Source organism: Chlamydotis macqueenii, chromosome 4 (assembly GCF_036417535.1).
Source record: "Chlamydotis macqueenii isolate bChlMac1 chromosome 4, bChlMac1.mat, whole genome shotgun sequence".
Classification (NCBI taxonomy): Eukaryota; Metazoa; Chordata; class Aves; order Otidiformes; family Otididae; genus Chlamydotis; species Chlamydotis macqueenii.
In genome coordinates this window covers 68,047,615-68,074,757 of record NC_141559.1, presented here as the reverse complement: position 1 = coordinate 68,074,757, position 27,143 = coordinate 68,047,615, and the positions used below count along the sequence as shown (strand labels likewise).

The 27,143-nt window shown below is 38.3% G+C and overlaps 1 protein-coding gene across 2 annotated transcripts in view; it reads right to left on the bottom strand.

The window, feature by feature from the left end:
* The window catches only part of TAPT1 (transmembrane anterior posterior transformation 1), a 56,811-nt gene that overhangs the window by 13,873 nt on the left and 15,795 nt on the right, over window positions 1-27,143 (bottom strand). For both annotated transcript variants that reach the window (XM_086747053.1, XM_086747054.1), the window contains 5 exons: window positions 18,107-18,269; window positions 7,144-7,279; window positions 6,174-6,271; window positions 5,960-6,029; window positions 265-345 (listed from right to left, as the gene is read on the bottom strand). In XM_086747053.1, coding sequence (XP_086603179.1) covers window positions 265-345; window positions 5,960-6,029; window positions 6,174-6,271; window positions 7,144-7,279; window positions 18,107-18,269 — 548 coding nt within the window. The remainder of the gene's footprint in view (window positions 1-264; window positions 346-5,959; window positions 6,030-6,173; window positions 6,272-7,143; window positions 7,280-18,106; window positions 18,270-27,143) is intronic.

Here is a 27,143-nt window from a genome sequence, read left to right as displayed (position 1 = left end):
GAAGAAATAATTCAAGGCACTACTTGAAACATAACTATGCATGTTTGTAGCATAACAGTATATACTTCTAACAGAAAGGAGTCACTCTTACAAGAAAGCCAGAAATAGGACAATGAGAATCTAAGGCATTTGACAAATTAAGATTCTTCCATTAAATGTCCTGGTTACCCATACCTTTCAGATTATGCAGATGAACAAGAGATACAGTTGTTGATAACAAAGGAATTTGTCATTCTATATTTAATTTTTCTACCAGGTACTCACCTGGATTCCATGAGAACTGTTCCATATTTCTTAGACATACAATTAGTAGCAGCACATAATTGGTGAACCTCTCCTTTATATCTAGTTAAAAAAAATAAGCTGTCAACTCCAAAGAAATATTTATCTGGATACACATCCTCTTCATTCTGAAGTTCTATCATTTAATAAGTCTTGGATTGGACAATCTTTTTCACGAATTATTTGATCAGGTTTGAGAGTAGGGGATGCTGGGAACCTCGCCACGGACAAGATGTCAGCAGCACGCTGTGGTCTGACTGCAGGTCTGTCCAATGTTGCATCAACTCAGGGTTCCCAGCATCAGAAGGGAATTAAGTTGTCACTTGCTATCATATTTTCTAATACATTAATGAAATAGTCATCTTGCTTGATAAAGTTTATACATTTCTTATGGGATTCAAAAATAACCAGCACCTCCTGGTACAAAAATGGATTGTCTGTCACTTCAAGTTATTAGCAGGGCAATTTTCATCTTTTACAGATCATGGATGTACAAATTGGTATATACTGGGTCCAGGAGTAGCGGGAATAAAAAAATACGTCACACCTTATTTAGAAAGTTCCTACTAGTCTTTCACTTTGTCACCTTAAAAGGGAACAGCAGGATACATCTCCTAGTTATCAAAACAGTAAGAACTGTAACACAAAAGCAGTCCAACCTGAGATGGAGTCCTATGACTTGCCCTCTCAGACTAGGCAGGGTCTTTTTTTTCCACTTTGGTACCCTATCTCCATAAAGAGCCAAACAGCTTGCTCCCAGAAACATCACATTTTTTTAACATATTAAAAAATGTCTCTGAAATTGTACTGTTGAAAAATGGAGTAAAACTAAAACGTAATGTCACCACAAATTAGCAAGTCCAAAGAAGTCTTTTTAGAATACAGAACTATTATGAAAATCTGTGAAGATACTGTTATCATTTGTAACACCCATTAATAACCTTAATAGTAATTTCTTTGTGAGCAAGTCATCTCCAAATACAAAGGGTTCATCTCCTGAAGCACCTTGAACATTCCATGAAGTTCTAACTACTGATTTTAGTCAAAGTTGAAAGAAAATAAGGACATAAGAAATAAAAATGTTCAGAAGAATACACAAGGATCGAGCTGGCCAAAAACATATTGGACTTCAACTTTGTGTCAGCAGCTTCCATCATCTCTGACTACAGACCAACAACAATGTTAATGGCTGCAGTTAGCAGTTACTATATTCTACTATAACATCATCAATAATTTAAAAAAATGTAATTTCAAAATACTGGCAAGCCTGAAGGAAGGGAGCAAAACGAAAAGAACAACTCCTCCAGGAGAGGAGAACAAAAAACACACAGAACTCAAGAATGAGACTGCATGCACACATGTAAAAAGATGCATTTTGGAATACATAAACTCATCTCAGTATGGGCTGGGGAAGGGTCAGAGAAAGCACAAGTTTCCTAACTAGAATAAGTATAAGGGAAGAAACAAGTAGTGGTAACTAACAAGAAAGGCAGTGAGATCCCAGGAACAGAGATCCAGAAGTAGCACTTCTACTCATCTGGGTAGAAAATAGTCTTTAGAACACCTAGTTATTTCCTGCAAGATTCCCTGACACATCATGCAGAAATCCTTAATCAGGAAGGAGAAAATACTTTTAATCATGTTATTCTCACTGTTTGTATGTTTAGATTAAACACTGGTTGTAAATCATAGTGTGTAAGAAGTAAAACAAAATCTTTTGGTTTACCCCTTAGCAAATCCTAAGTAGCTCTAGTGACAACCACCTCTTAACAAGTGACCAGAGCACAAGAAAGGATGAAAGACCAAACAACGAATCATCAGGGAGGCACCAATCTATCTTAAATGTACTCCTGCCCCCAAAATCCATCATCCTTAAAAGGAACAACTGGATTAGAGTAATGGTATTAAAAAAAAACTGAAGTCACATGAGAAAGTTTGAATTCCAGAGACCAAAGGTAAAAATAAAAGTTGTTCAGTATTTTGATCAAAGCCAAAGAGACTGATAAAACAGGAACAAAGCAGAAAGAACAGAATTAGGAAAAAAAAAAAAAAGAGTAAGAAATTATAAAGAAAAAAAACTTAAGTTTATAAAGCATCAGAATAAATATGTTAAATTTTTGAGAAGAGAGAGTTAAAAAACAAGGAATAATCTGGCCAAACAGCCAACTGAAGCAAATAACATAATGCACTGCACCTAATGTACTACTTCATATGATGTACAGTTGTGTTTTGTGAAAAAATTAGCTTAGAGCACAGCTTGAAACTAAAATAAGACATTTCAAAGCATAAAGGAAGGCAGCATTCTGGGCTTTCAAAAATGATGAAAGAGCTCCTCTTTATAACTTTGGTCTCCTCCTTCAGTAATCCCAAACCCTACAAAATTAGCTTACAGATCTCTATTTCAAACAGAGGATATACTACTTCAAATTTAAAGAAAAAATTTCTTCCTGCTACAACAAACATAAGATTTTGTCTTCTGTATAGAAGTCTTCTCAAACAGCTACAGTGTTTAGATTACCTGGGTGCACATAAATTTCTTAGTAAAAGTCAGGGTGACAATGGGAAAGCAGTTTTGCTGCAGCTGACAAATCAAAGCTGCAGGAGCTGGCATGGCTGAATTGACAGATTCTGTAGCTGCCATCTCAAGCAGCTATACAACCCCAAGATCTTTGCTGACCTCCTGCACCTAAAAGATAACAGGTTTGGTTTTATCAGATAATTGTGTAACCAATGTATATCTTATGATCTGTTCAATTGTTTGTCTGTTTGTTTTTTTTTCAGATTACTCAGTTCTTTTAGTCCTGAAGTTTTAATGAATTATCTTATTACAGGAAATTTTAAATGGCCAAACGAAGGTGAGAAGGATCACTGACTGCATTGACACTAAGTCCAGAACTAGAAATACTGGGAAAAGAGTACAGCCACACATCAGCTTGCTATTCACAAGCCAGTGCTGAACACAATGCCAAGTTAAAAAGATTTCACCATTTCCAGATCTAAACTGGTAGCTTGGTGGCACTTCATATCCTGGTGTCTTACTACATGGCATCTTCAACATCTCTGCAAGGTATTTCAATGCACGATATATGACATGTCTTAGAAAGTACAACTGAAACAGCTCCTTTCTATTTTCATACTTCTAATCACAAGATTACTTGCTTTTGAATTCTATTTGTAGCAACTTCTCTTGACCACAATGTCTATTCTTGAGGTCACTGATATCCTACTTTGCTGCTAGTTCATATTTTTCTTTTGATTAACACGTTAAGTAAGAAGAGAGTTTCACCTATTCATGACAAGTTCCTCAGATGCCTCCAAGATTTACTTTTTTTTTGCACCAAGAATTCGTACGTTTAGCTTCTGTGTACTAATCAGTACCTTTTCACTGAATTTAAACCATGCGTTTGAGACAACAGTAATACTTTGAACAGAGTCCAAGAAAAGATGAGAGAAGGGGGCATCCATTCAGTCTGCCTAATCTTACAGCTACTGTTTCCACTGTTACCCTACAGCAGAGACTGTTGACCTGAGAAAACAGCTAGAAGAAACTGTAAGGTGGGGAATATATGGGGGAATCTACATTTAGTGCTTTATTTGAGCAGTTTAGTTCAGTCCAGGCATGCAGTTTAAGCATATCTTGTTCTAGGATGAAGGCACTCCAAAGGCTAACGGGAAGCTCAGTCCACAGGACCAGACTAGCCTCAGCTCCAGCGGCAGGATCTAGCACTGGCATAGCATGCCAACACAAGATGCACGACTATTTCAGCTGCAGAAAATAAAACATTTCCATGATAACAAAGTTAACAGAATATATGAATGGAAGCAATACTGATCCATCCTTACTGAAGCTGTGATGCAGTAAATCTGTTCAACAGAGGTGAAAATCTCTTATAGACAAATAACAGATAGATTTTTACAAGACGAAAAACACTGCTATTTATAACCACACTGGTAAGTGGTTCCAGGAAAAGTTACCTGCTTGAAGGGAATAAATTTGATTGTTTTGTGCACTCTTCTATGTATGTACTCGCTTGCTTCCATCTCCATATGCTATAACGAATGGCATCACTTTTTTCACCAAGTGATAAATGGAGACCTGATATAGCTATTATGGGTCTTCAATAGTAACATCTAGCAATAAAATAATGATATACATTTCCATCAACATTACTGCAGGTGCTTTTTATGGAGGAAATTACTAGTAATTTCTAACAGCATTTCCTCATTTGTTTCAACATTTAAATCAAGAAAGAGGCTTTGCCTTTCAGTAGCAGAGCTAGATGCATACTTGTAACTCTTCTGTCAGTATTGTGATGAGGGGGAGAAAATTTAAGAAAACTCATCTATGTTTTCTGTCAGTATTTTAGTAAAGATATGTTCTCACTATAAAGTAAAACATAGTTAATTTAAAAAAAAAAAAAGTATTTAAATCTTGGAACCAAACTACATAGTATTAACACTGTATAAACATCTCATCAACCTGGCTGGGAAGATTTTAAGGGGGGGTGAGATTTAAGAACTTATATGAGGTAGATTAAAATTTAGTGCTAATTTTTCTGTTACATGACATATATAAGATTTTATGTAAATAGTCTTTCATCCAAAGCATCACAAAGCAATTGCCATTTAACATTTGCATGTAATACAACTGCAGTTTGGAGCTGAATTAGACAAAACTCAGAATTCAAAACCTGAAGCAAGCCTGCTGAAAGTTTAACTCTTGGATTAAAAACATCCAAATAATCTGTTTTAAAATAACCAGTGTTGTTACTCTTAAAATACCGAACATTTGAGTTCTCTGGTTTAAAAAAATAGGAGTTTGAATGAAAAAGTATATTCTGTTTTGTTTATCTGTATAAATAGCTTTGACCAAAAAAGTCATACGCACAAAATAACAGAAACAATGTGTTCAAAGATCAGAAAATACTACAAGTAAAGAAGCTCTCTCTGCTATTAGTTTTGAAACCAAAAATGGAATAAATATTTCAGATGGCTGACACTCATATTAGAAAAAATCTCCATCAAAGGATACCTGTAACAGCCTTTCCTCATGAGACATACTAAATAAGAGTTCCCAAATGTCATACTAAGCAGCAATACAGTTAAGAAGTGCCAGAAGCATAACACATTTCCTAGGTACCCTCTACTATAATCTTGCTAGCATGTGAAAAGTTATGGTAATCTCTGGTATTTCCTTCATAAACCAGCTACTTAATCATTACATTCTTTGTGGGTTGGAGGGAGAGGAAGTATTTCAAGACCCATCCTCACAACTGCCAAACAACATTCCTTCTGAAATCACTGTCAACACAGCACAGTACAAAGTTGACTTTTCAAAGACACAGAGAACTTCAGAGACTTCGAAGCATGGAGATATTTTGAATACCATAACCGAAATCTGGAATTTGTATTTAATAACTTTAGCACACAGTCAACAGGTTGTTTTAGCACCTCAAATGAAAATCAGCCACTTAAGGAAGAACAGTGTTCCTGGAAGTAGAATCCCAGTTTTGTCCTACTAAACCAAAGAGTAATAGGGGAGGTGAGGAATTCAAGTCAGAATGCTCAAATTCACCAAGGTAAAGTTGTTTTAACAATAATACTAAATAAATGAAAAAAAACTAGAATATCAGCCTCTCACTTCACATTTTCTCATGATTAGCACAGCTATACATACCGCTATTTGACATTTGAAAAAGATTGTTCTTCTCAAACTTCTTGAAAACACTTCCTTTTATTTCAACGAACTGCAATTTGTAAGAACAGCTAGTTAGTTTTTATTGATAAAAACTCATACAAACAAATTGGAAAAATGCAAATAGACATATGATGCTTAAAGATGAAGGATGCTGAAAAAACAGAGTAGCTATATAATAAAGCCACATACTTACATTATTGGACATCATGATGGTAAGCAGTGATTTATTGTGAGAGTTGAAGGCCACATTAAGGGTTGTTGCTTGAACCATTATAAGAATAGCATGCAGGACTAGACAGTGGAGTTAAGGAAGCATATTTGGGAATAATTTTTCTGCACAACACTACTGAACAGCACCAAACCTCAAATTTCCTATTTTGTTTCCAAAGTTTAACAGAAAAGTTGTATTTCCCTGTTAATTATATTTACAGCAAGACAGTACTTAAACTTATGTAGTGTACCCACAGTGCTTTATAGCATGTTAACAATTAAGTTAATTTTTCTTCCTCTAAAAGACCCCAATGACATTTTTCAGGAGAAACAGCAATACAACCCGATGGGGGAAAAAAAAAAAAAAAAGAACAACTGAGATAAAGACTCTGAATTAGTCTAAAGATTTCAGAGAAAACAGAGGAAAATACAAAACTTCTAGATTCACCATCACATCTATTGGACTATGTATCTCTTTACAGATCACTTTCATCAATTCACTGGAAGGTTACTGCATATTAAAATCACTTGCGTCCTGAATATACATGAGTTTATCCTTTCCGTTTCACGAAAATGTTTTCAAGCTAGCTGTTTGTAACATTCTACTAAATAACAAAACCCTGTGACTCAAAATACTCAAATACAGATCAGAAATCAATGTTTCCATGAACTCTCCAATTATTGTTTTCCATTTTACTACACATCAGGTATTAAAAAAGCTGTCTACTCCTGCAGTGGTATATCATTATGAAGGGGTTTTTTTAAAGTAGGTTACAAGGTTTTTTTCATTCATTTTAAAAACCTGTAGGACTGGCAATCTTGCTTTGAAAGTAAAGAAACACTGATTTAGGAATACGATAAATTTTTCAAATATATTAAGATAAATTAATGCAGAGCAATTACTGTGTAATTTAATTTAGAAAAGTTTGCAATTTATTTAATAAAAAGGATACAGACATACAGCACTGCCATAAAGAAGTGAGGAATCACACCTATGTGAGCTCTTTTTCTTTCCTTAGGTTCTGTAGCTGTCCAATAAAGAGCATCCAAAATATCTTGTCCAAATGAAGAAAACAGACGATCAGCCACCTAAACAAGAAGAACTTTTTACTACTTAAAGCAATATTTTTCTCTCCAACACTTGAATATGGCACATTAAGTACAGCTCAACCTAAAAAAAAAAAAAAAAAAAGGATTTCAGATATTTATCACTTTCCATGTCTTGCTCATTCCATTTGCACACTGGATTTCACAGTGCCACTGTTCATTTTGTATACTCAGTAGCTTACTTTCCCTCTCAAATTTCCTATCCTCTTTTCAACAGTATTTACAATATATAACCATGTAGTGTTATCTTAGATGCTTCCTTGGAAGACATCCAAGTACAGTTCAAACTTCAGCCTTTGATAAAGCATCATGTATATGTGTCAAGCTATCCTAAATGTCTTTTCCCATCCTTTTGGGTTGAATAGTGGAAAAAAGAAAAAAAAGTGAATTTCAAATGTGTGTCAGGGAACAACATCATCTTACGGGTACAAAAAGGACTGTAAATAGATTTGGCTGTACCGCTTCCTTACATCTTAGAATAAAGTATATGCTCAATACAAATCTCTCCATAAAGCAGAATTCAAAATTAAAAGTATTAAAAGTACTATAACACAACAGGAAGTGATCAAAAGGGACTAGAAATTTTTGGGGAAAAAAAAAAAAATTTGAAAAAACCTACAAACATCTGAAGTGTAACCCAAAGAATATATGCACAAGTAGGAAAAAAATAGCAGTAATTCTAAAGATAAGAAAAACACGGAAAGTAATCTGAGCTTCTAATTCAACACCACAGCAAGAAAGTTCACATAGAGTTCCACCAGTTCTGAACATTTAATGACCAGTAAGCATGTAAAACTGAAGATCATTATAAGGAAAGACTTTTTTTCCCTGTCTATACACTACAGTTCAGTAATTTTAAAACTAAGCTGCAGAGGACAACAAGGCACACGTCTGGCTGAAATAAAGAGGTAACTTTCATTGCTTACTAACTCATCCAAACTGAAACAGTTAAATATGAAAAAAACTATTATCTCTTCTTAATAAAGACAACTGATATTTCATCTTAATGTCAGTCTGTAAGACAATTATTTTGGTCATGCTAAAACAACATGTAGCAATATAGAACTAGGTGCCCAATGTACCTGCAAATATTGAACCATACCCATTAACTAGAAAATAAGTTCTTGGGACAATATGAGTAAATCGAAGGTTTGGGATTATTTCCTGACTTGGTCAATTAAGAATTCTAAAGGTAAAGATACTGAAGGGAGAGAAGCCATATACTTTAACCTATTCAAGCCAACATTCACTGAAGTTTCCTAAAATATAAAGGTTGAATTAAAACAAATTTTACTGGATGCCTCCAGTAAACTGTCCTATACGCTACTCTTTAAGCATCATCTGGGAAATAAAATTAACAAAACTGTGAGCTGATGAATTATCAGAAAATTGATGTTCAAAAATCCAACATTTTGAGAGACATTTACAGTGGTATTGTTTTCGGCTTTTAAATTTTGTAAATTAGGGTGGTCCGCATTATTTAGTTCCTGCTCATTGTGATGACCCACTGAGTAATTACAACTGGTGTAGTAACACCAACTACAGAACGCTCAGTTTGCTAAGATTTTGTTCACAATATTGTGAGGGTTTTAATAGATAAAATGGTGGCTTTACTCTCCTTTTTATTCAAGCAGTCTTTGTTTCTTAGCTGACAGGATAGAAAAATATTAAAACCCACCACACAATATTGCTGGTTGCTTTTCCAAATATGACTTACCTAACCCCTACATGCCGGCTCCAGGCTCCAGCAGAATTCCATGGTGAGTGCTGTCACCAGCGTAACGCACACTGGGGCTTCACAAGGAGCAGGAGCCGGTGGGTCTGAATCTAAAAAAGAAAAGTGCCATTTAAGCCAAGTGTGCTGAATGCTCCCCTTGGGCTGTCTATCTGGAGCATTCAGCACATAATTTGAAGATTTTGCATTCCTTGTATCTGTCCAGGACAGTATTCCCTGGACTTGCCAAGAGCCGAAAACATTAGGACATTGTAAACATCTCTGTTGCTCAGCAATTTAACTAAATTAAAGAGATCTTATTTCGAAAGCTTATGAAAGCGTAAAGTTCATTACTTCAAAAAAAAAACAAAACAAAACAAAACCAAAACTGTATTTAACATTCCTTAAAAAGCATTGCTTGCATTAGTAGCAAAGACTTACAACAAAATTCACCAAAGTAGTCTAGGCAAGCCAACAGTCAAACTGTTGAAAGCAGACTTAACCACCAAGTCTTTCAGTGGGCTCCCATGACATTTTCTGACAATACTGTGGCTGCAACCGACCACGGTAAAAAAGATCCTTAAAAAAAAAACTCTGCTTGGCATGTTTGGTTTCATGAGACACCATGGAAATTAAATACAGTTTCAAACTTCAAAGTCAAATTTGCAATACTTCTAATAACTGTAAGTGGTCAGACTTCCTCCTTTCCTAGGAAAAAAAAAAAAAAAAAAAAAAACCAACAAAATCAAAACAACTCCAGCAGCATATCTTAGTTGAGACACACACTTCTGGTTCTGACAAACTTGGAAAGAAACTCAACTCTTCTCTTCATTCAAAATGTAATGGCACATGGTTTCCAATTCAGAGCAAATACTGCAGCCTCTCTTCAAATTACGTACTTTCTCAGCTTTAAGGGAAATGACTTGAAGTAGTCTTGAAATAAAGAGACATTACTATTTTGAGCATATGGATATATTTAGTAAGTTATAATCTCTCATAGATTATGGAACTATATATGGATGAAAATTTCCCAACACTAAAACCCACATAGTAACTCAGTGCCAATTTAATATTTGTATATAGTTTTCAGCAAATCTAAAATCAAAGGAGACAAACCCCTATGAATAAACAACTGAGGTGGCTCGTATGATATTTATTTCACTTAGGGTAATGAACTGTGCCACATTTTCATGTTTTATGAGAATAGACAAATGTCTTTAGACAAAATATACAGATTTTGTACAAAGTGTAGCCCCATTTTAGCAGTCTTCAAAGGTAGAACAGATGTTCAAACAAGTATTAGTATTATTCAGAGACCTCAGAATCCTAAGAGTAACTCTTGTGTTCAAAGCTCTGATTGAATCCTTTTAAGAGGTTGTATTCCTAAAATGTCCTATATTTGCAGGATGGAGATAAGATTGTAGCTAAGAAAACATTATTTACTTTGTAAATCACTGATCATAGAAGTGCAATTAAAAACCTCATGCCTTACATTAATAACAAAACAGAAACATTTTTTTTCCCCAGAATTTTTCTTTATCTTACCTTCCAAACCAGAATTTCCTTTTCTTGTTCCACTATTTTCATTCAACTTATTGTTTATGTACTCGGGCTTTTTGTCTGCCAGCCAGGACTGAGACAGGTTAAGCAGTAACATATATCCTTGCACAAAATGAAAGCTCTACTTCTATAATGAAGAATTAAAACCCAAATTCCATGGTCTTCTACCATCTTCCATCTCTGCTCTCTCTCAGGATCTTATTATTTCAAATCAATAGTTTTTACTTTTCTCAGTGAGTTTAAACCTCATTCATTCCACCCCTTGCATTTAAAACATTATTTCTTCCATTTCCAGTTCTCAATCTTCATTCAACTAAACTGATTAATAAGCTCCAGGAACTATGCAATACAAAACAGTACCTAAAAAAAAATTATTTTTCTTGAACTTGTCTGTTTCACCGCATTTAAGCTTATTATCACGGGTGCGTGCACATTTGTGAGAACAGGGGATGTGCTGTATTCTAAGTACAAATACTGTAATACAACAATATTTTAGATAGTCTGAAAAAACCGTTGTGGTGGTTTAGCCCGGATCACCACACAGTTTCTTATTCACCCTGCCCCTACCTAGTGGGACAGGGGAGAGAAATTGGGAAGAAAGGAAAACTCGTGGGTTGAGATAAAAACAGTTTACTGAAAATACTAAAAACTACAAAGCTAACAGGGTATAAGGATATTAATATATACAAAATATACAAAATGAACAATGTACAATTTCTCACCACCCGATGTCCGAATGACCGACGCAGCCCGTCCTGAGCAGCGATCACAGGAACAACACCGAGCAGCAAGCAAAGGGGGAGAGCAAGCTAGCAAGGTAGAGGGAACGATGCCAGCAAGCAAGAGAGTAGAAAAGGATGCCAAGGGTGCCCAAACGGATACCCGACAAGGAAAGGAATAACTGAAAATGATGCCCCCTCCCAAGGGCAACCCCCACTTATATACTGAGCATGACGTTTATGGCATGGAATACTCTCTTTGGCCAGTTTGGATCAATTATTCTGTCTGTCTTTTGCCCAGCTTCCCGCATCTGCACGTTAACGAGACTTGGAAAGCCAGACAGTGTCCTTGGTCTCATTAACAACAACTCGTATCATCAGAATGTTTTTATCAACATTCTTCACACACAAAATCCAAAACACACCAGCTACTGAGAAGAAAATTAACTCCATCCCTGCTGAAACCAGGACAGTATCCACCCCTTATTCCATACCATTTACGTCATGCTTATAGATATACACACAGATATCACTATCTCAATCTATGAGCTATCCCTCCAGAGTCTGTTGAGTTAATTTAGTCCATGACTTTGGGCCCCATCTGTGATAGCAGTCTCTCAGGGCAGGAGAGATGGTATGTAGTGTGAAGTTGTTACATACTGCATCTGGAACTCGTAGCTGGTACCTCTGGCGCGGCTGGTGTATCACGTCCATGGTCTGCGAGTTGAAGATGTTGATCTCGAGGAAGTTGTTGGTCACCAGTTCTGACTCCATCACTGCTGCACATCGCTCGGTTTCATCAAAGCTTGTTCTTCACTGTTGAGTGTGATTCTTGCTGCACTACCTCTGATAGAACATAAAAGAACTACAGACATGATTATATACAGTTCAAATTATTGGCTGTTTTCACCTAGAATCAAATCTCCTTGAGGTACACATCGGACTTCCCCATCCTCCCGCATCACCCACCAAGTACATCCAGGTCCTTGAGCGAAAGCAATCCCACGAATGGGTTTGCCTTTGCCCAGAGGAGGAATAACCCAGACTGTTTTCCCCAACATATTCCTTACATGCACCACAGGAACTTTATCACCATCTACAGTATGTAAAAGTTCAGATTGGGCAGGGCCAGCTCGATTGATGGATCCCCGAGTGTTGACTAACCAAGTGGCTTTTGCTAAATGTTTGTCCCAGTTTTTGAAGCTTCCACCACCCATTGCTTTCAGTGTAGTTTTCAGCAGTCCATTGTACCGTTCAATCTTTCCAGAGGCTGGTGCGTGATAGGGGATGTGATATACCCACTCAATGCCATGCTCTTTGGCCCAGGTATCTATGAGGTTGTTTCGGAAATGAGTCCCATTGTCTGACTCTATTCTGTCTGGAGTGCCATGTCGCCAGAGAACTTGCTTCTCAAGGCCCAAGATGGTGTTTCGGGCGGTGGCATGGGGTACAGAATATGTCTCTAGCCACCCAGTGGTTGCTTCCACCATTGTAAGTACATAGCGCTTGCCTTGGCGAGTTTGTGGGAGTGTGATGTAATCAATCTGCCAGGCCTCTCCATATTTGTATTTCAGCCATCGTCCTCCATACCAAAGAGGCTTTAGCCGCTTGGCTTGCTTAATTGCAGCGCATGTCTCACAGTCGTGGATAACCTGTGCAATAGTGTCCATGGTTAAATCCACCCCTCGATCACGAGCCCATTTGTATGTTGCGTCTCTTCCTTGATGGCCTGAGGTGTCATGGGCCCACCGAGCTAAAAATAGTTCACCTCTGTGTTGCCAGTCTAAGTCCACTTGGGAAACTTTAATCTTAGCAGCCTGATCCACTTGCTGGTTGTTTTGATGTTCTTCAGTGGCTCGACTCTTGGGTATGTGAGCATCTACGTGACGTACTTTTACAACAAGCTTCTCTAACCGGGCAGCAATATCTTGCCACAGTGCGGCAGCCCAGATGGGTTTGCCTCTGCGCTGCCAGTTGCTCTGCTTCCATTGTTTTAACCACCCCCACAGGGCATTTGCCACCATCCATGAGTCAGTGTAGAGATAGAGCTTTGGCCATTTTTCCCGTTCAGCAATGTCTAAAGCCAGCTGGATGGCTTTCACCTCTGCAAACTGACTTGATTCACCTTGGCCTTCAGTGGCTTCTGCCACTCGTCGTGTAGGACTCCACACAGCAGCTTTCCACTTTCGATGTTTTCCTACAATACGACAGGATCCATCAGTGAACAAAGCATATCGCCTCTCATTTTCTGGGAGGTTGTTGTATGGTGGGGCTTCTTCAGCACGTGTCACCTCTTCCTCTGGCGGCATTCCAAAATCTTTGCCTTCTGGCCAATCTGTGATTACTTCTAAGATTCCTGGGCGATTGGGGTTTCCTATTCGGGCTCGCTGTGTGATCAGTGCAACCCATTTACTCCACGTGGCATCAGTTGCATGATGTGTAGAGGGGACCTTCCCTTTGAACATCCAGCCCAGCACTGGCAATCGTGGTGCCAGAAGGAGCTGTGCTTCAGTACCAATCACTTCTGAAGCAGCTCGAACTCCTTCGTATGCTGCCAGTATCTCTTTTTCAGTTGGAGTATAGCGAGCCTCAGATCCTCTATATCCCCGGCTCCAAAAGCCTAGGGGTCGACCTCGAGTCTCTCCTGATGTTCTCTGCCAAAGACTCCAGGTAGGGCCATTCTCCCCGGCTGCGGTGTAGAGGATGTTTTTCACATCTTGTCCTGTCCGGACTGGCCCAAGGGCTACTGCATGAACAATCTCCTGTTTAATTTGTTCAAAGGCTTGTCGTTGTTCAGGGCCCCATTTAAAATCATTCTTCTTTCGAGTCACTTCATAGAGAGGGCTTACAATCATACTGTAATTTGGAATATGCATTCTCCAGAAACCCACAACACCTAAAAAGGCTTGTGTTTCCTTTTTGTTAGCTGGTGGAGCCATAGCTGTTATTTTGTTGACCACATCCATTGGAATGTGACGACGTCCATCTTGCCATTTTACTCCTAAAAACTGGATCTCTTGTGCAGGCCCCTTGACTTTGCTTTGTTTTATTGCAAAACCGGCTTTCAGAAGGATTTGGATTATTTTCTCCCCTTTCTCAAAAACTTCTTCTGCTGTGTTGCCCCATACAATGATGTCATCAATGTACTGCAGGTGTTCTGGAGCTCCACCCTTTTCTAATACAGTCTGGATCAGTCCATGGCAAATGGTGGGGCTGTGTTTCCACCCCTGGGGCAGTCGATTCCAGGTGTACTGGACACCCCTCCAAGTGAAAGCAAACTGTGGCCTGCATTCTGGTGCCAGAGGAATGGAGAAGAACGCATTGGCAATATCGATGGTGGCATACCACTTGGCTGCTTTTGACTCCAGTTCATACTGAAGTTCTAGCATGTCTGGCACGGCAGCACTCATTGGTGGTGTAACCTCATTTAGGCCACGATAGTCCATTGTTAGTCTCCATTCTCCATTAGATTTTCGCACTGGCCATATGGGACTGTTAAAGGGTGAGCGGGACTTGCTGATCACTCCCTGGCTCTCCAGTCGACGAATCAGCTTGAGGATGGGGATTATGGAGTCTCGGTTGGTGCGATATTGCCGCCGGTGCACCGTGGTAGTAGCAATTGGTACCTTTTGTTCTTCAACCTTCAGCTTTCCCACAACGGAAGGGTCCTTTGAAAGTCTGGGCAAGATGGACAGCTGTTTATTTGCCTCCACGGTGGCTATACCAAAAGCCCACCGGTGCCCTTTTGGGTCTTTGAAATACCCACTCCTGAGGTAATCTATACCAAGAATGCATGGAGCATCTGGGCCAGTCACTATGGGGTGCTTTTGCCACTCATTCCCTGTCAAACTTACTTCAGCCTCCAATACAGTCAGTTCTTGGGATCCTCCTGTCACTCCAGAAATACAAATGGGTTGTGCCCCTTTATTGCTTGATGGTATTAGAGTACACTGTGCACCAGTGTCTACTAGAGCTTTATACCTTTGTGGGTCTGATGTGCCAGGCCATTTAATCCATACAGTCCAATAAACTCTGTTGTCCCTCTCCTCCGCCTGGCTGGAGGCAGGGCCCCTCTAGTCCTGTTTGTAATATTTTCTGTTCACTTTCTGTGAATATGAATCAGAAGTTCCTTCCGTAGGATCAGAGGTGAGATCAGCCCTTCTACGCTGTCTGGGGAACTGCCCACTGGAGACTGGAGCAGCAAATTGCCTGGAAGAACCTCCCTTTGTGATTGTTTTACCTCGCAACTCACGTACACGTGCTTCTAGGGCCGAGGTAGGCTTTCCATCCCACTTCCTCATATCCTCTCCTTGGTCACGCAAGGTAAACCATAGGTCATCTCGTCGGGTGTACCGTCTCCCTTGAGCAGGAGGAGGATGAGGTCTTCTTCTAATAGCTGAGATATTAGTCCGTGCAGGTGGGGAGCAAGAATCTTCGAGTTTCTCACACACCTCAGATAGTTTTTCTAACAGTTTTTCAAACTGGCTTTCAGATTTCTCAGTCAGTCTTTCTATAGCTGAGACACAGGCCCGCATCGGGGAAGAGAGATTGTCTTCATATTGTCGGAGCTGGTTAGCCACTGCACGTACTGGTGGCATCTCATCATCTTTCCAACTCATTGCTGCCAATGAGTTGGCATACGATGATGGTGCACTCTGTACAAATTTCCGCCACATGGGTCGGGTACATTCAATTTCATCTGGATCTACGGATGTCCGTGGGTCATCCAGGTTATGATAAATCAGCTCCTGAACAGCTAATTCCCTCAGAAACTGGATACCTCTCTCCATGGTGGTCCACTTGCTTGGGTGGCATACAATATCTTCCTTAAAGAAATACCTGTCCCTCACACCTGACAGGAGTCGCCTCCAGAGGCTGCAGGCTGCTGACTCTCTTCCAATTGCCCTGTCAATGGCTGCTTCCCTAGACAGAGATCCCAGCTGCCTGGCTTCCCTGCCTTCTAATTCCAGGCTACTGGCCCCTCTGTCCCAGCATCGGAGCAACCAGGTGACAAGTTGCTCACCTTGATTACGGCTGAAATCTTTTCGCATATCTCGCAGCTCACTCAGGGATAGGGATCGGGTGACTACCTCCCCTTCTGTGTCTCCCTGATCATGTGATGGGCCTGGTTCATCATCATCTTTCACTATGCGAACTGATTTTTTGGTGTATTTCTTATGTACAGGGGCAACTGATACTGGTGTAGATGATTGGTTTTTCGGTTTCTCTTTGGTACTGCTTGCTGAGGTTTGAGTAGCCACAGTGTCTGGCGTGGGGGCTGAAGCAATCGCAGTGCCTGTAGCAGGGGCTGGGGTAGCTGCAGCACCTGCCGTAGCGGCTGAAGTAGCTGCAGTATTTGTAGCAGCAGTTTGAGTAGCCACAGTGTCTGTTGCAGGGATTGGAGGAGCCATAATACTTTTAAAAAACTGTTTAAACTTCATCAATATCAAGATCTGAGATAGCTGCAAGAGACTTGTCACCATGAACATGGTGGTAGGGGTATAAAAAGGGTATTCAAAATTCTCAAAAGCTGTTGAAATTAGCTTGGTGAGGTGGGGAAAGCTGTAAACAGATGTTCCCCCCGCGGCCTGGCTTCCCGGAACAAAACAACAGGTATAGTTCCAAACAACACCCACAAGATGGCTCCCGAAATACCCGGGTGGAGCTGCCTCTGCCTCCTCGCTCTGCACACTGCCCGCCGCCATTGAGTACAAATATGAAAATGGTCCCGTTACCAGCAATCTCACTAAACAAATCAGTGCCGCATAGCACAGCAGAACGATACCTTTGATCCAACACACATCATTGATAAAGCGTGCACAAACACCGACAAACAGAAAATACGGCAAGTAGGGTGCTATCCAGTACAGCTCTAAAAACAACTGCGAGAACAAATAAAATAACATTGTGCCCAGCGATGACCAAACCGGCTTAATGAACACTTGTAACAAATCTGTTTTCAACACACTGTGTTCAAACCTGTCCTTATCTCAACCCTTCGGGACTGACCGGGGCTTGAACCTTGGATCCTCAGACTAAGGTCCGATGATCTCACGACTGATCTAGTGAGGCCCCTTCGAGCCCCACGTTGGGCGCCAAAAAGACTGTGGTGGTTTAGCCCGGATCACCACACAGTTTCTTATTCACCCTGCCCCTACCTAGTGGGACAGGGGAGAGAAATTGGGAAGAAAGGAAAACTCGTGGGTTGAGATAAAAACAGTTTACTGAAAATACTAAAAACTACAAAGCTAACAGGGTATAAGGATATTAATATATACAAAATATACAAAATGAACAATGTACAATTTCTCACCACCCGATGTCCGAATGACCGACGCAGCCCGTCCTGAGCAGCGATCACAGGAACAACACCGAGCAGCAAGCAAAGGGGGAGAGCAAGCTAGCAAGGTAGAGGGAACGATGCCAGCAAGCAAGAGAGTAGAAAAGGATGCCAAGGGTGCCCAAACGGATACCCGACAAGGAAAGGAATAACTGAAAATGATGCCCCCTCCCAAGGGCAACCCCCACTTATATACTGAGCATGACGTTTATGGCATGGAATACTCTCTTTGGCCAGTTTGGATCAATTATTCTGTCTGTCTTTTGCCCAGCTTCCCGCATCTGCACGTTAACGAGACTTGGAAAGCCAGACAGTGTCCTTGGTCTCATTAACAACAACTCGTATCATCAGAATGTTTTTATCAACATTCTTCACACACAAAATCCAAAACACACCAGCTACTGAGAAGAAAATTAACTCCATCCCTGCTGAAACCAGGACAACCGTGCTTGATATTCTGATGCCAACATTCTTACCTCAAGCATGTTATAGATGATGTAGAGCTTTATGACAGACTGTCCTCTTATCAGATGATACATCATAGAGTAGTCAACATAGTGCATCATGAAGTAGCAGATGACCAATATAACTCCTTTGAGAATGTCACATACCTGAGCAGGCTGTAGCAAACGTCTATCACTGAAATACAAAGGGCAAAAAGTTCCACTAAATGTCACATCCCCACAAAATACAAATGTTACCAAGTCAATAGGAATTTACAAAAGCTGTTAATAAAGAATATATTTTAATACAGTTTATTCCTGTCCCTTCCCCTGCCCCTCACTCCAACACATAAGGAACACCTCACTGTGACACACACTCCTGAACAGAATCACATTCTCTTATCTGCCACATCCATTTAGTTAGAATACTGCATTTGTTGGGTAAGAGTTCCCACTCTAAGAACGTTCCGCACGTATGTTTGGTTTTTAATTTACCTTCCCTCTTCTAGCCAATTCTACTTATCATTTTGACTTCCTCAGTTACAGAAGTTGCATCTGCTATAACCAAAAGAAAAAGAAATGAAGCAGTCATCTTCAGTCTCAGTATAATGAACCAGATGCTGAGGAACAGGTTCTAAACACAACTCCCTGCATTCTTTTAGCTCTCAGCTCTGCAGCAGTAAATGCAAACAATTTGACATCAGAGCCTGAGGTTGATCTTGAACCAATGCAGAAGTTTCCTTTTTCTACAGGCCCACAAGTCCCAGAAGACTAAACGAATCATTATACTATAAACTAAAAGTACAGGGAGAAAATGGCTTTATCTCAATTGCCACAATAGCAGCCATAAGCATAACAAAACTGCAAGGCAGTATTTGTCTATTTAGTTTATAATTAATAGGATGCAAAGCATTTTAAAAGCCTTTAAATTAAATCGAAAAGTTATTTGAGATTATAAAAAAATACAGAAATAATTTCTAATTACATGTATTTATTTTTAATATACACTGAAAGGCTTTTGCAGAACTTGTCACTACAGTCAGAACCAATTAGTATAATGCAAGTTATGAATTTTCATTTTCTGTATTCTTAACTCACTAGGTTATCCAGAGATTAAACAACGCTTCCATAAACTGATAAACAAGTTTAGAAAAAAAATTAGAGGAAGTTGATAAAAATTCCTGCTGTTTTTAAAAAACACCCTAACAGTTACTTATGACTTCTGGGAGTCAAGACATTCTACAGACCCTTCAGACAAATAAAAAAATCCCAGGTACCTGCCTCATTCTATTTAAATACAACACCAGCGCTACAGTGCTATATTTCAGGTTTCTTTGTTGTCTTCCATTCAAAAGAAAAAAAGCCCTGAAGACAGCATTCATGCATTATAACACTCACGGAACCACACAGTGTCATTCTACAACGGGCAAACAGATCACACTCACTCTAGGAGTGAGCAAGAAAGCTTCCAGAACTCTCAGATTTACAGTATTACACTTTGAACAGAGAGTAACTCCTCTTTTTATTAAATAATTTTTACTGCATAATCTGCATTAAAATTAATTATATTCGGGATAGTAGAATTCAGCCTGATCCAGCACACCAGAACTGCTTAGAGTGGCTTTCTCACGCTAAGAGACATTTTCTTACTCTCAGAAGTAATCTAGTAACAGTAACCATGCCACATTTCATTTCAGAGTAAGCCCTTGACAAAAAGCCTCAGTGAATTTTCTTCCTTCCTCCCCCCTACAAATTGAGTTTTAAGTGAAAACACTAATTTTAAAACTTAAAGAAAACTGAAAGTGTCCATTTTCCAGCACATCTAGTATTTATCTGCTGCTTAAAGAACCTACGACTCTGCCTTCGCGTGACACACACACACAAATGCATCCTCTCCAACCCACAAAACTACATTTTGTGTCCAGCTCTAGAGCCCCCAACATAAGAAGGACGTGGACCTGTTGGAGCAAGTCCAGAGGAGGACCACAAAGATGACGAGAGGGCTGAAGACAGACATAGAGTTGAGGCTCCTCAGACTGGAAAAGAGAAGGCTCCGGGGAGACCTTACTGCAGCCTTCCAGTACCTAAAGGAGGCCTACAAGAAAGCTGGAGAGAGACTTCTGACAAGGGCATGTAGTGATAGGACAAGGGGTAATGGCTTTAAACTGAGAGCAAGTAGATTTAGATTAGCTATAAGGAAGACATTCTTCACTGTGAGGGTGGTGAGACCCTGGAAGAGGTTGCCCAGAGAAGTGGTAGATGCCCCATCCCTGCAAGTGTCCAAGGCCAAGTTGGATGGGGCTCCGAGTAAACCAACCTAGTTGAAGATGTGCCTGTGTCTTGAGGGGGGGGGGGGGTTGGACTAGATGACCTTTAAAGGTCCCTTCCAACCCTAACCATTCTATAATTCTATTTAATGACATCTCACTTAAACGATTATACTGGTTTAAATACATTAGCACATATTGAAACGTTTATAGGATTTAAGGAAGCCCATGATTATGATTACCACTCATATACAGCATGATCCTTTTTCTCCAACCTACTTCAACTTTGGAAGTATACTCGAAGTCATTTCAGTATGAGTCCCCCAGCCAATACTCATACTCTGCAATACAGATTGGGATAAAGTGGTAAAGGGATTATTACTCCACAACAGTAATGACAGGTGTTAGCATTTGAAAAAGAGAATCAGACTTTGTTACTCAGAAAATCAGCACCTTCATTCTTCTGGCAAACACCTATCTTACCATTAGAGAAGTACTGAGTACCTGGTAAAGGAAAACCTGACTAGCAGAAGCGACTTCCACTTCAAAAGTTTATGTTTTAAAAGTTTGGCAAGGTATCAGTTTTTACGATGGGATGGTCTCTTGTTGAAATGTACTAGTAAGCAGGACCTGTTCATGAAGTTGCTGAAGCAGTCCAGAAAGATTCTCACAGGAAAACGCTTTGATGTCCACAAATCAATACAGACAGAAAATTATAAGGTTAAAGGTTTTCTGGCTTGCAAATAACATCAAAAGATGCTCAATCATCAGCACTGTCACAAGACAGCTATTTTGTACTGCTAACCCTGTCACTCTACTGTTTGTGTTGATTTTAATCGGTATGACTACACTCACTTGAGTAAAACCAACTTAGGAGAAGCCGATGTAAAAGCAGATAGCAGCCAGAGGGGAATACAGACTCTGAGAACACACTACACAAGAGCACAATGGCTCTTCTAAAGGCGGTCTCATCTCTAAAAACTAACTGAGGGGAACAATGCCATATAAAGGTGCATCCAAATCTGCACACAGCATCCTATACACTGGAAAGATGAAGATATTTTGAGAATGTAGTGGGTACAGAACAAACCGAGTATCACCACGATTCAATTGAAGGGCTGCCCAAAAGGGTCAGATCAACTACATTTGATTCCTGTGCCTTACAGGAATTAAGCTTTTGTAGAACAGAGTACATTCAAACAACGTTTTTAGAGAATTTTACCTCTCAAGTGACTTAGATGTCATTTCTCAGTAACCTGTATATCTAGAAAAACTGCAGTAAATACTCAATTTTTTTCCTATATTTTAACTAAAAATAGACTACATTAATGTTCTATTCAAAGTTATGCAATAACTTCTTGCGCTTCTCATCCACATGAGAAGCAGAACCAACAGTAATGCTGTGACAACTTCTTCAAATCAAATCTTTAAAAGAAGTCGCAAAAATCTTCACAGTTTCAGTTTACTCTTTGATAGAAGAACTGTCAGCATCTCTAACACCTAGTCAGTACAATGGACTATTGCAAAGGCTGAGTACACAAAACTGCTTTCTAGAAAGCAAAAAAAGTAAGACGATCCTGGCATTTAAAATATATTCTAGTGTTCTTTCAGTGTACACTAAGAAAAACTTCTTCATATTGAACAGGCAAGTAATTATGGTCTACAACTAACACGTTTCCGACTGAGAGAGATTAACCATGACTACTACATAAATCCACAAAAGCACTTTTACTGCAGCAGAATCACTTTCTGCTTTGGCTAATAAAATTTACAAAAGGACTTTGAGGTATAGCACTGAATATAATATGAGACACGGATAATTATTTCCAACAAAGACAAGGAAATCAAGTAAATGGATTAAGATTAATGATTTGTCACCTTTTGGCAAATACACAGAGCTAACTGCAAAGCCTGCAGTTATGAAATGATGTTGTCTGTGTTCAGAGAACTGAACATTGCAGTTTTAGCATATGATCAGGCTCACATTGGTTCAATCTATTTGCCACAAATCATTCCTATCCTTCGCATTAAACAGTTCAATACATATAAACAGAGTAGGCTGATGTGATTTTACGCCTGTCATTAAAAGTCTAAAAGACTGCCCATCCACTACACACATCACATTTTCTGCAGTCATTTTTCTTAATATATGTTTCTACTTATTGTCTCCAGTAATTACTCAGTGCCAACACTGGAAAGTACTTTCAGAACAATCTTGAGCACTACATAATCAGACTTCAAATTTAATATCACATATAAATTAATAATGCTGTGTTCATCCACACCGTGAGTACTACAGAATCTCAAAAAAAAAAAAAAACAAAAAACCCCAAAAAGCACCAAGAAAACAAACTAACAAAAAAACCCAAACCAGTATCAGTCAAGCTATGAAAACTACACAAAGGTCAGTAAACAATAAGAAATACATAGCATAGTGCTGATAATACTTTCACTATCTCACTTGAATCTAGGGAGCCAAGAGGTAAGAATTAGGCAATATTGAACTACTGTACAACTCTAGAAACCATTAAACAGAGATACAGTAAGTTAAAACAGCTTAGCTCATTTCAAAAGATTTCTTATTTTTACAGTTGTACATTAAGTGTGACAGAATACAGAGGGAAAGGTTTCATGTGAAAATTTTTTAAAGGTGTTTTTTTCTCATGAGTGAGAAAAGGAGAACAATAAATAACAAGTATAACAATCTTATTTTATATTTAATAATTCTGGTTACAAAACAGCAAGCAGTAGAATCTTTCTACAGAAACCAGTTGGGTTTTTTCCTTCAAAGATATCCCAGGCACAGTGATGCTGCAGAAGTGAATGAAATATTATCACTTCCTCTGCTTTAGTCTTAAAAGATAGTATCATGAGAGTCTTTGTCCAAGATGCACTTCTTCTAATATCCTACTGGATTCCAGAAATAATGTTATGTGAATTGTTTCCCAATTTGGCTGATTGCACAGCTGAATATAACTTAAATTACAACTTTCACATCTCATAACTGTCCTTCAAATGCACCTTATTAAGATACACGATTTCTGTCTTTTCACCTAATTATTTTCTGACATTATTACTTCTAACATTTTTGCTGTAAGTCATGCTCTCCAAGATGCTCTTTACGGAATTTTACAACTGGTTTCACTATGCTAAGCCTCAACTTCCCACATTTAGCTGTACAGACTAGACTACTGAGGAATCACATTTTAAAAATAAACTACTTCAACGTACCTTAATAGTAACCATTTTTTTTATTATTCGCTACGTAAAATCTTGTATTGCTTTATTATTACTACTGCTGAAGACACTAAGCTTTTTAAACATGAGATGATCCTTCAATCTGCATGAATTCAGAGTGAAAATCCAAGCATTCCTCTACAGATACACTCTCTTATCCTGTAATACTAACTAGCAAATTAAGACACGAAAGAACAAAACACACGCAGGGACTTCAATATTCTACAGCACATACTTAACAAGATGTTCAAACTCCCCAGCCTTTGGGTACATTTACCATTACGTCTACTAATTGACAGAAAATCTCCACTGAAACAAGCCCTTATGTTTCCAAACAATATAATTACACAAGTGCAGTCTTAAGGGGATATACAAGTTTATTATTCATTTCAATTTAAGAAAGTGATGTGCAAGCCTTACTACTATATATCCTTATTCCACCACACCATGCTTCTGTTTCAGCCCAGTCAATTAACAAAAGCAGAAGCATGCCAAGCTCAATGCTTATCATGCAGTGCTGGAGGCAGCTGAAACCAAAACTACGGCAAAACTTCAACAGTGCACTTAGGGACATCAAGCAAGAGCTAGGAATTCAGAAAACTGGTCTATTACAGAAAAAAAAAAACTACTTTCTTCAACACAATCCATAAGCTCAAGGTTTATCAGTCATTCTTCAAACTTTCCAGTTTTGTCCACCTTGAGACACATTTAGGAAGTGTGAATCCAAGTCTTTCCTTTGTTTAGAAAACCACTGGAACTGCATATGCCCTCCCCCTTTAGAAAACTAAAAACAAGCAACTTCCCGTATAAACAGGAAGATTACTTTGCTATTCTGTAAAATTAAATTAAAATACTACCAAATTAGAATACTGCAAAATATTCTGGCTACCCATAAATTTGTTCTCTATATTTTAGGAACAACAATAGAAAAAAAAAATCTAATTTTTTTCATGTTCATTTGTGACTTTTTAAGAAAATACACTCCACAAGTGTTGCGAAATTAACAGACAAACTTACTTCAAGGCATACATAGAACACAGTGAAAAAAAATTTGGTGTGAAAAATAGTGTTCGTCACAACCAATCTCCTTAGAGAAGTGGAAGTTTCAGGAACCAGTTACCTCACTGCCACTTTCAAGGTATGTCTATTTGATACCATACTTGAAAGGCCATGATCCACAATTCATATAGTAATAAGAGTTCTATCTCCATCTACTGGTTAAAAAAAGTGGTTAAACCATTTGGAACACAAAATGCACCCCAGGACAAATAAGAATTTATTCTTACTGTATTAAAAAAAAAAAAATTGAAAAAATCTCACTACAGTCATTTATGGTATGCTTTTCAGCAACTGTCACTGCAAAATGAACAATGTTTTCACTATATTGTAAACAAAGTAATCTGCAGACACGTATACTTTTTTGAGTACTTAATTACTTTAGCATAAATGCATAAGCACGCTGCATGTATAAACTCAACTCTGCACAGACTGTCACGTGCTATCATATGACTTTTTCACTTTTGTCTTTCAGGCTTTCTGAAAAGCCTGATTAGATATGGTTTTCCAGTCACTTTGTAAAGTTGTTTGGTTTTCTGGTTGTTGGTTTTGTTTTGTTTTTAAACCAACAGGAATCCAATACATTTTTCTTGTTCAGTTTCACAGTTTAAAGATGTCCAACGGGATGACTGCATTTTTCAGTGGCTCCTTTAGTACAGTCTCATCCAAATAATTCAGATTACTCTAAACAACTACTCCTTCACAGTTATCACAGACAAAATTTCCAATACTGAAGCCACAGATACAGTAATTTAAAGATATTAATACACTGTCATTGCAATAATGCCTTAGATGGATATTTAAATCTTAATAAAATAATGAACTTAAACACTCGCATACATATACATTCATAAACTCTTCAGATAACAGAATTACTTCTATAAATGTTTTTGTACTTTACACTATTAAAAATATTTTAATTTATATAGGTTTATCGTTTGGCTAATAATGCACTGAAGAAGTGTTTTAGCACTCAGATTACAAGTTCGAGCAAGTATTTTACAGCAACCCTTTTCTAACTGTATTATTTATTCAACAGTAAGACTTTGAAAAAGTTAGACAACCATTGAGGTATTAATTAATAATGTATTTCAGTTGAAATGGTGGTCTAGTTAAAGTTTTGTTTAGATATCTTTTCTTTCACCATTTCTATATTACAGATACTTGTATGAAAACTGAACTGTGGGATTTTGTTTCACATGTAGCTATTTAGTCTTGATCAAAGTCTTTATCCTTCAATGTACCCTTCATTAGTGGAGTATGGTATCATAAATTTCTAATCTTATATGAAGCATTAACAAGAATGATCAGATTAACACATAAGGAGATATTTTCCCATTAGCATACTAAACAAAGATGTCAGAAAAAACAAAACCCAAGCAAGTTTGTCTGAAGGGCATACTTGTTCATACAGCTACACGCTAAACATTTTCAAAATGCGCAATGTGGTCTATTGGAAATGTTTTCCTACAACTATGCTCAAGCTCAAAATTAAGTCTGGCTTCAGGAAGAAAAGCTATTTTCATCAAATCTAATATCCAGTTTGAGACTTTAAAAAGAGATACAGCTTAAAGGATGCAGGACTTCACTGTTGCAAAATTGTGAGATATACAGACTAAGTGCTGATAAAAATACATCCCAAATTAAGACTTCTAAGATATTGAGAGTTAAGTTTGCCAAGATTAGATGGCATTTCGTTTCTCAAACAATAAAAAAAATCTCTACATGCACACAACACAGCACGAGACCATGCTAAGAATGAAACAAAACCAACCTTGCTGTTAGGCCCCCATGAGAGCTGCCTCAAAATAAATAAAAAAAAAAATGCAGTTTCAAATAAGTGACAACTAGAATTATCTTTCATTAAGCTTTTAATTTTTTTTATAACAGAGTCAACTACAACTGAGTCAGTAAATGAACATATGCTTAAGTGTTGTATTTTATTATGCATAGAATCAACTTCAAGTCTAATACTAAGATGTCTGGCAATAAACTTTCAGAACTCCCCAGAATTTATGTTAAACGTTACAGAAACCTGCTTGAAGTACACACAAAAAAATACCTATGAACCTGACTGAAGTGTCACTTAGAATAAATGCAAAGCTTAAGGCACTATAAATCAAGTACAGCAGGGGCTAGAGTTCTTCCAAGATATCCTATTTTAAATGGGCCGAACTGGTCCACAGGCACTCTATGTAAAAATTCTTTTAAATCTATAAAGGTCACAACCTATGTCCACAATAATGCAAAGATACATACGAAAATATACCTACCATAAAGAGCACTGAATCAATTTCATGTGTTGGCTATTAAAACTAAGTGTTGGTCTCTCATTTGAACTATGTTGGTTAATTTAGCTATACTAGTCATTTGTAATCAGTCTTTTTACTGATTACATGTAGATGTGCGAATTTGGCTGACAGCATAGAAGGAAAAAGAAAATCAGGATTTACTCACCAAGGAGGAATCCCTGTGACACCACATTCCATCCTATAAAGGAAGTGAAAGTG